The following is a 9,352-nucleotide window of genomic DNA, read 5'->3' as shown; positions in this document are numbered from 1 at the left end:
TAGCCTTGCGATCTTGTAATTTCAAGGAGAACCGGGTGTGCTGCAGAGCCAATGCTGTTATTAGGCTATCACTGTGCAGCAGGCTGACAGTGCAGAGCTGGCAGCGGCTGTGACAGGTGCTCATTACTGAGCCCTGAGCCACCCCCAGCGGCGCGGCGGGGCGCCCCCGCGCGAACCCTGAGCTGCCCCTGTGCCGACCTGTCTGTGTTCCTGGCGTCTCTGCCCAAGTTGGTAACTTAGGAATTGAGTTTTTGCTGATTTTTCTCTCTGCCCTGTTTAGTTTTGGTGCTTTCTGGCCTCCCGTGTCACAGCGTGGTGCTACTTCATTAGCACTTTGCTGACCCAGGGTGCAGGATCTCTGCAGGCTCTGGTGTTGTTAATTACCACTAATTGCAGCTTATCGTGCCTAGCTGTGGGGCAGCCAGGTAGTGTCTGTCTGCAGCTCTAATCCCAACAGCAGTGACTGCAGCGGGTGTCCTGAGACTGAGAGTTCTCTCCCGGTTTATCAAGCTCCTAAAGAAAGGTGAGAAGTGATGGGGAGAAATCTGACCTCCACGAGCCAAGCTAAGTGGCATAAAGCTGCAATTGTCCCATCCCATCTTACAAAGACATTTACTGAGTAAGGTTTTGCTGTGGCACAGTAACAAAGCAGCCCACAGCCCACCTCAGCGGAAGGGAAGGGGATGAACAACTTCCCAACCTCCCTGAATCCCCCTCCCCCATGCTGTCAGCACTGCTAACCTGTTGCTTCTCCATGTATTTGCTCACCAGCAAAAGTCCTGCGGGAAGGGGCTGTTCAACCTCACCTGCAGCCACCTCAACCTGGTGGAGAAGGAATACTTCGGGCTGGAGTTCTGCACCCAGGCTGGGAACCACGTGAGTGCGTGCGCTGTGCCCACAGCGTGGCAGCAGCGTCCTGCATCGGGGCACCGGGTAGAAAATGGAGATGGGAACACCTTGAAAATGGGAGCTGCAGGTCAGAGCCAGGCTGACAAAGCCCTGGGGACAACCACAGCTTGCTCATGGGGTTTACCCATAGCCACCTGTGGCAGTGCAGGATAGCCCCACACTGGTCAGTGCTCCTTTATGGCATCCCACCATGGTGCTGCTGCTTTCATTTCTGCTGGCCTCGTGCTGTTTGCTGACTTAACTCTTTGTTGTCTTGTTTCAGGTCTGGTTGGAGCCTCTAAAGCCCATAACAAAGCAGATTAAAAGTAAGTATTGCCAGAATTAGGTTCTTCTCAATCATTGCGGAGCCAGACAGCACTGCAGTCTGCTGTCCTTTGTGCTTGGGGATGGGAGCTCTGCCTTCTGGCGTTTACCTGCCCTCCCTTAATGGGTTGAGGCTGGGCAGGGTTGTTTGCAAAGACACATGAACCCTGGCAGGAATGTTTCTGCAAAGTGCTAGCTGCATGTTTTAGGCTTGAGCTGTTCATATGCCAACAGCTGGGGTGGCTGTGTGTGTGCATTGCTGTGCTGGCAGAGCAGTGGGGATCGTTTTCTGAATGCCCTCCTTTCCCATCTGCAGCTCTTTGCAGCCCAGGTGCCCAGCTGTAAGGCATTCAGCACACAGTGACCCCGCTCCCTCCCATACCCAAGGCCCCACTGCTGCATAGTGATGCTGCACAGCCCGACCTGAATGCATGAGCAGTGCTAACACAGCCCCTCCTTCAGCCTGTTCCTGCCCCTGCAATGAACCAAATGATATTTGCCACAAATACACGATGGTTAGGAGGTGGTCAAAAGCATAGGGCCTGTGTTTCTATTGGGAGTCCTGGAGCTGTCCTGCAGTGGCTCTCTTGGTGCCCACAGAGTTGGCTTCATACCTCCATATGCTTTGCCTTGGGTTTGGCTGCTTGCTCTTGCTTGTCTCACAGAACAGCTCTGCCCAGTCGGAATCCCCTGAAGCTGGTGCATCCCAAGGGCTCAAAGGGCCAGAGAAACCCCATGGATTTTGCTGAGGGTTTAACATGCAGCCTCAATGGCAGCTGCACCACTCCAGGGCAACACCCAGAGCATTGCTCCCATAGGAACCCCTTCCTGATGCAGAAATCCCCTTCCTGACCCTTAACAACTTCAAGTAATTTGGGGTCATGTTTTCTGTGATGCTATTGAGGAGTTCACCTCCTTGTTTATTTCCATCCATGGTGGTGGGGTCTGGGCAGGATGGCAGCCCTAGCGCTCAGAGCTTCTGCTCCAGACCTGTAAGGGGCAGAGTAACATAAGGAGAGGTGTGTGTGAAGAGAGTTGTGAATGTTCTCCAGAGCCACGTGAAAGAAAACTTATGAAGGTGTTGTGTTTTAAGATCCTAAGGAGGTTCTTTTCAAATTTATGGTGAAATTTTTCCCAGTGGACCCCGGACACCTGCGAGAGGAGCTGACGAGGTACCGTGTTTGTTCTGTGCTCCCTCACTGCCCTGTCACCTTGTTTCTGCAGTCACTACGCATGTGTTTATTTCCTTACCATCATCCAACCCAACCTGTCTGTTTGCTGTGGTAATCCCAAATATTGACAGAGCCCCGTGCTGTACAAAACAAGACGCCAATGTGTATCTTTTCTCAATGCTCTGTTTTTATACAAAATCCACTCGATGGCAATGCAATGTGCTCGCTGCCAAATGTCCGAGCAGTTGGGCTCTCAGTTGTCTGGCTCTTGCCTCAAGCTGTGTTCTGAAAGAAGAACCTCCATTTTATTTTTGAAATGGACAGGGCGAGCTCTTAAGTTTCACAGAAAGCACTGCAAACAGGAACTAAGGATAAAACCAGTGCAGTGCTTCTGCAGAACATTAGCCCTGAGAGACAGAGATGCCCTCCGAAGCATAAAGGAGTGTTAGCTCTGAAACCTACTAATGGCCATATGAGCAGCGGGGGCACGCTGCTCAAGGTGTCCCAGATGGATCCTCCTTGGGGGGCCTGCATGCTCCTCCCATGCTCCCCCCTCCAGCCCTCCATCCTTTGGGCAGGGGCACAGGTGCACCTGGCTCTGTGTCCCATAGAAATATCCATGCTCAGGGCAGTTCCTGTCCCCCCTCCAGGTACCTCTTCACCCTGCAGATCAAGAAGGACCTGGCACTGGCGAGGCTGCCCTGCAGTGACAAGAGTGCAGCGCTGCTCGTCTCCCACCTGCTGCAGTGTAAGGGCAGCAGGGCTGCAGGGCTTTGCCTCAGCCACGCAGCACAGGGTGCCCCCAACCCTGCTCTCCTTGTGTCCCCCCTACAGCCGAGCTGGGTGACTTCCATGAGGAGACAGACCAGCAGCACCTGGCCACGCACAGGTACCTGCCCAACCAGGAGTACCTGGACAACAAGATCATGCACTACCACCGGCGGCACAGGTGAGGGCTGCTCTGCCTCTCCATCAGTGCTACAGCTTCTCAGGACCCTGGCATGCCTGCATCCTAAAACCTTTTATTAATTCCTTCCACTTCCTGGTGTATTTGGGATTCCAGGGGGAAGACGCCGGCTGAGTCAGATGCCCAGCTGCTGGATGTGGCCAGGAAGCTGGAGATGTATGGGATTCGCCCACACCCTGCCAGCGACGGCGAGGGAACGCAGATCAACCTGGCGGTGACACACATGGGGGTGCTGGTGCTGCGGGTGAGCACCACCTCCTATCCTCCTATCTTCCCCTCTCCCCCTGCCAGCCCCAAGTCCTTCCCAGTCCCACACAGCTTGGGACCTTGGAGCTGCTCTGGGCACCGCCCCAGGCTCAGCCTCTGTGCTTTGCCAGCTCGGGCTGTGCGCTGCAGTGCGTGCCCATGCAGAGCCCTTGTCATTGCATGCACGTCTGTGTAAGCACCAAAGGTTACAGGGCTGCGTCACACGCTCACCGTGTAATCTTCCAGCAAAAATAGCCATCTACTGTCTGTGCAATTACATAATGCTGTAATCACAGTGTAGCAGCAGAGTAAATACAGACTTCCTCGCAGCCGGTGTGAAACAGCACTCGCCTCCCACACCAACTAACTTCAACCTGGGAACATCTTGCCAGCACAGAAAAAATCCTAACTGTGGGTCTGCAGTTGGCAATTAGTGCTGCCAGACCCCATGATTTATTGAGAGCCGTAAACACCCCCTGTGTGCAGGCATGATTGGAGCATCTGTGAGCTCATGGCAGCCTGGGCTCTCCCAGAAAGCCAAGAGGAGAATCAGTGCTGTAGTACGGCGTGGCACCAATTCCATCTGCTCCCACTGTGTGGCTGTGTCCAAATCAATGTGTAATGATAAGAAAAGTGAGGTGTGCTTGCAGTCTATCCAAGCTGGCATTAAGGGCATGGAGGTGAGCTGAGCACTTCTTTCAAGAGCAGATTCTGCATTAACTCACCTGCCCCGTGGGCTGGAAAAGATGGGGTGCTGCTGTGACTTCTGTGAGTTTTCTCTTGGACTGCTGCAGTTTCAGCTTTAGGAGGCAGCATTCAGTCCTGAACATCAATTCCCACTCTTGGAACCAACTGATAGATCAGAACCGAACACCAGACCCCTGGAGCCCTTTGCCTAGAGCCAGGGAGGAGCACTGAGTGCTGCAGCAGCAGCTTGTGCAGAACCTGCTAGCTGAGCTCTGGCCCAGTTGTATTTCTGTATTCTCTGCTCGTCCTGTCCCACAGTAACGCTCTGTCCTTCCTTGCAGGGCAATACAAAGATTAACACGTTCAACTGGTCCAAAATTCGCAAACTGAGCTTCAAGAGGAAGCATTTTCTCATCAAGCTCCATGCAAACATTGCTGTAAGTGCTGTGCTGGGGCTTGGATGGGTAAGCAGCCAAACAGAGCCCTGCACCCTGAGCCCCGTGTGCTTGTCCCCTGCCATGCAGACTCTGTGCAAGGACACACTGGAGTTCACTATGGCGAGCAGGGATGCCTGCAAGGCTTTCTGGAAGACATGTGTGGAGTACCATGCCTTCTTCCGGCTGTCTGAGGAGCCCAAGTCAAAGCCCAAAGCCCTTCTGTGCAGCAAGGGCTCGAGTTTCCGCTACAGGTAAGGGCCCAGGGGAAAACTTTGGTGTGAGGCTGCCCAGGGCCGGGCTGAGGGCACTGCTCACACCTTTCCATCCTCACTGCTGTAGTGGGAGGACGCAGAGGCAGCTGCTGGAGCATGGGAAGAAGGCAAAGATAAAAAGCTTACCCTTCGAGAGGTACTGGGAGGTGGGGGGGGGGATGGGGTGGCAGGGCCAAGGTGAGGGCCATGCACCCATCCATGCATTCGGCCTTGCAGGAAGCACTATGCGTCCCACTACGATGAGAGGCAGTGCCGCTCCTCCCCGGACCTCCTGACAGATGTGTCCAAGCAGGTATGACCCTATGGGGGGGGAGTGGGGAGCAGCTGGAGGCCGAGCCAACACCTGGCTCTTCATCCTACCGCTGGTCCTGCTTTGCCCCTGGGCTCCCACCCACCTCTCATCCCACAGGTGGAGGAGCTGCGCTTGGCCTATGGCAGCTGCGGCTCCTTCCGCACCACCAGTGGGGTGCACACCTCCGAGCCCACACTGGACAGCCGCCACAGCGGATCTGCCACAGCAATGATGTTTGCTGCCGAGCTGGAGCGCTCCAGGCCCGAAGTGATCCCAGCCTTCCTGCCCCACTCCAAGAGCAGCTCTGCCTTCCCCCTGCTTTACACTCAGCTGGAGCTGGAGCGGGCATGGGAGCCCACCGACCCCTTCAGCAGCAGGAACCCCTTGACGTCCTTCCGCCCCCACCACAAGTTTGCTGGGAGCAGCAGAAGCCCCTCAGTGGGCAACATGCGGGAGGTCAGCGTCAGGCCGCTGGTGTACATGGACGTGCCGTGCCCTCCGCTGCCACCCGCCCCGGCCTCCCAGCTCCTCTTCTATGAAGACAGGCCACCGCCGCCCCCGTGCCATGAGCCCAGCGAGGAGGCAGAGGGAGCGGCCGGTGGGTGCATCCCCGTGGCCACAAAAATGGCCAACTGGGGTCCCGGCAGCAGCTGGATGGGGGAACTGCAGCACGAAGCCTCGCACAGGGCTGTGGGCACCGGCGTGGGCCCAGCCAGGGAGAGAAGGCAGCCGGCTCGCTCCTTCGATTACAGCCTTCAGGAGCAGCCTCCCAAGCGCTCCTGGAGTCAGTCGGACATGAAAGCCATCCGCTTCCCCTACAGCTCTGAGTTCAGGCCCCTGGGTCCGTGCCCAGCCCTGAGCAGCCGGCAGGCCGGCATGCTGCAGCACGTGCTGGCCCAGCAGCGTGCAATGCCAGGGCTGCGGCGTGCCGCTGAGCGCTACGTGGGCAGCAGCACCGAGTCCAGCGACTCCGATTGCGACCTCCTGGCTGCTGACTATTGCTCCCTGTATGGCAGAGTGCTGCGGGCACCCAGGGCCCGTGTGCGGCTGTCCTCGGGCAGCCTGCAGCTGGAGGAGGAGGAGGATGAAGAGGTGTCCTTGGCCACAGGTGCTGCTGAAGAGAGGACTTGCAGGGGGGCCTCCAGGTATTTCACGTAGGTGCCTGTTGCCTGCCGAAAGGAGAGGCCGGGCAGAGCCAAGGCTGCTGAAGGATCGCAGTCCTGCTTGTTGTTTGTGAAACAAGGTGGTTGGCTTGTATTGTGTGAGTGATGTTAGTTGTAGAGGATGTGTTAACAGATAGCTGAGGGTGTCCAGAAGTACCCATCTCCTGTGGCACACAAGGAAGATGGCACATTGCTGTCACCAGGTTGTTCCCATGCTGGGGATCCAACACCACGCAGAAGGGCTAGGGCTCTCCCAAAGCCCCACAGCCACCATCTCCAGTCCTCGCAAGGCTGGCTCAGAGCTCAGCCCCTGCTGTCATTATCAGTACACTGGGTGGAAAGGAAAAGGCAGCCGCATCCCCTCAAAGTTCATGAACATCTTGCTTTCCCAGCCCCGGGGAAGCACACGCTTCCCCCTGAGAAGGGAGCAGCATGGGCACAGAGCTGCCACTGTCCCAGCATAGAGCTTGCCTGCTACCTCACCTTGCAGTCATGCTCCCAGCCCTTGAGAGCAGCTGCACACATTTTTTTTTTTTCTTTTTTCCTATGTAATAAAAAGACCATTACCCTACAACTACAGGCCATCTGCCAACAGGAGAATGGTGCTACAGAGGTACGATGTTAGAGGAAGATCTTTCTACTTTTTGTTTGATTTTTAATAACTCCATGAGGCTGTAGGACATGACTACAATAGGGACAGTATATCTATGAGATACGGGAATGGATTTCAGGAACACAGGAGCTGAAGCAAGGACCAAATAGATTAAGAAGTACAAAGAACTAGGTTTATGGTTACTGTCCCACACTGAGCATCATTGTCTTTTGTTTTAGAAGCTGGACAATAAAAAGCAGTTGTTCACAGCTGAAATTTAGTTTCCTTTTTGCCTTATCTGATTGTGACCCACCTTCCCCTGCACCTCAGAGCTCCCTGGTAGCCCTCAGTGCTCCACAGGGCTGCTGGTCTCAGTTCCCTCTGTGCCTTCATTGTCTCAGCAACCACTAAGGCTCAATGTGTGCTGCTGAAAACAGCCACATTCTTGGTCAGCTGCCCAAAGAAACATGCTAGATCAATAGCAGAGCAGAGTTTACTTTTGCTCTAGATTCTTCCATGCTGGAGCTGTGAACTACCTTCACCCTCCATGCTGCTTTGGGATTGCTCTATTAAAAAAGAGAAAACTTGAAGAGTTGTTTCTTCCCTTTCCCACACTGTACGTCAGAAACAGCATTTAGGTGTTATGCAGTTCACATGCATAACAGGGTAGGGAAAAAGTAATCTACTACAAAGTTTATACACGGTCCCTAAAGAATACCCCTTAAATATTTGTCATACCTTAAGAACACAGGGAAATCTGCAGTCACTGCTAGGTCCTGAGCATGTGGAGCTGTGCAAAGGCAGGCCAAGATGAGCCTTGCCTTGGGTGCTGCCCAGAGTCCCACCAAAAGACATCATCCTCATCCAACTACAGTGCACAAACCTTCGGGAACTGTCAGCTCTGGCATGCAAGACTATGCTGGGAAAACTACATTGAGATGGAGAAACAAGGACTTGGAGGCTATTTTTGGATTTTTCCATTGAGCACAGAGCTCTGTGCTCTGCATGCACACTGTAACTCAGCACATCATACATGACGACCAGCAAACACAGCGGAGGAACAAAGGAGAAAGTGATAGAAATGTTAATTTCAACATCTTACACTAAATTCATCACATGAACAGCTTTCCTGGAACCAGGTAAGATAAAGAAACGATCACAGTAAGCACAAATGCTTAACCAAGAAAATCCTTAACCATGGGATTAATATGGGGTGTATGGGACAGTATGGGACGCTGTCTCTTCTTAGCCCCATTCACCAAAAAAAGGAAAGAACATCAACTGAGCACACTTTTACTAGTAAAAGAAAACCAGGGTATGGGGGATGACAGAAGGATTTAACAGCTGATGGTGGAAGATATCAGTACCCAGGAAAAGGCAAAGGTACTCATTAAGCAAGCAAGCAGTGCTACCTGTGTGTATTAGGGTATAAAACATCAGAACGTACACAGTACAGGAAGAACATCACTCTGGAGGAGCACTAAGGTTTCAGCCTATCTAACTCATTTCTGTGCTAAGTGTAACTTTGTTCCTTGGAACAGTGTGAAATAAGGCCAGCCAGCATACACACCAACACAACTTTGCAACGAAAATAATTTTATTCCAGCGTTAAGTCATGAAACAGTGTGATAAAAACCAGGCTTTTAACAAATACTAAGCTTTGTGCAAACATTAAGAATCTATATACTCTCCTACCCAACTACAGACACCCAACTGAGTGCAAGAACAGGCTTTCACTATACCACATGCTTACCAGATAGAAGAGTATCAGAGAAATCAGCTGGGGTTTCATCAAGAAAGATATATACTTCAATACCAATTCTTCTCAATGTGCAGTTGGACAACTAACAAACCAACCAAGATGGCTCTTGCCTGAGTATTTTGGTACCTTTTCCCATTGGTTATCTGCTAGCAGCAGAACAGTGTTAAGTTACACAGTTCAACAACTAATACATAATGGGGAAAAAGTCAACTGTCCTCTAAAAACCAGTAGCACAGACATCCATTCTTGAAGAGTTACTGTCCTATGAAGCAGAGATCTTAAGTGCAAAAATGACACGTGCAGTAAAATGAAGTTTTAAAGGGACTGATGCTGTAAGAGAACGACAACATGGATTATTTCCCCTCCACACACTGCCCTAACAGGTAGGTATACATCCACCCACTTCATGGGGCGCACCAAAGTTCAGCAACTTGTCCTATTTGTGGTATGACTACACGTTCCTTTCTCCCCTTAATTCACTATTCCCAGCTTACCCAGAATTGGTGGCAGAGTTGCATAGATTAAAAGACCCTGAGTCCACAGGCCAGAG

The 9,352-nt window shown here is 52.7% G+C and overlaps 1 protein-coding gene across 1 annotated transcript; it reads left to right on the top strand.

The window, feature by feature from the left end:
- Window positions 1-517: 517 nt before the first annotated feature.
- FRMD7 (FERM domain containing 7) lies at window positions 518-7,280 on the top strand (the record flags this gene model as incomplete). The annotated part of the gene is made up of 12 exons (XM_042876547.1): window positions 518-523; window positions 772-876; window positions 1,172-1,214; window positions 2,351-2,384; window positions 3,035-3,132; window positions 3,219-3,333; window positions 3,448-3,595; window positions 4,626-4,721; window positions 4,809-4,972; window positions 5,061-5,129; window positions 5,210-5,285; window positions 5,403-7,280. Coding segments are annotated over 12 exons (1,995 nt in total), but the record flags the coding sequence as incomplete, so codon positions are not given.
- Between the last annotated feature and the right edge of the window lie 2,072 nt (window positions 7,281-9,352).

Source organism: Lagopus leucura, unplaced genomic scaffold (genome assembly GCF_019238085.1).
Source record: "Lagopus leucura isolate 7727_CA_CO unplaced genomic scaffold, USGS_WTPT01 Super-Scaffold_100016, whole genome shotgun sequence".
Classification (NCBI taxonomy): domain Eukaryota; kingdom Metazoa; phylum Chordata; class Aves; order Galliformes; family Phasianidae; genus Lagopus; species Lagopus leucura.
The sequence above is the reverse complement of the archived record's forward strand: the minus strand, read 5'-3'. Positions and strand labels throughout refer to the sequence as shown.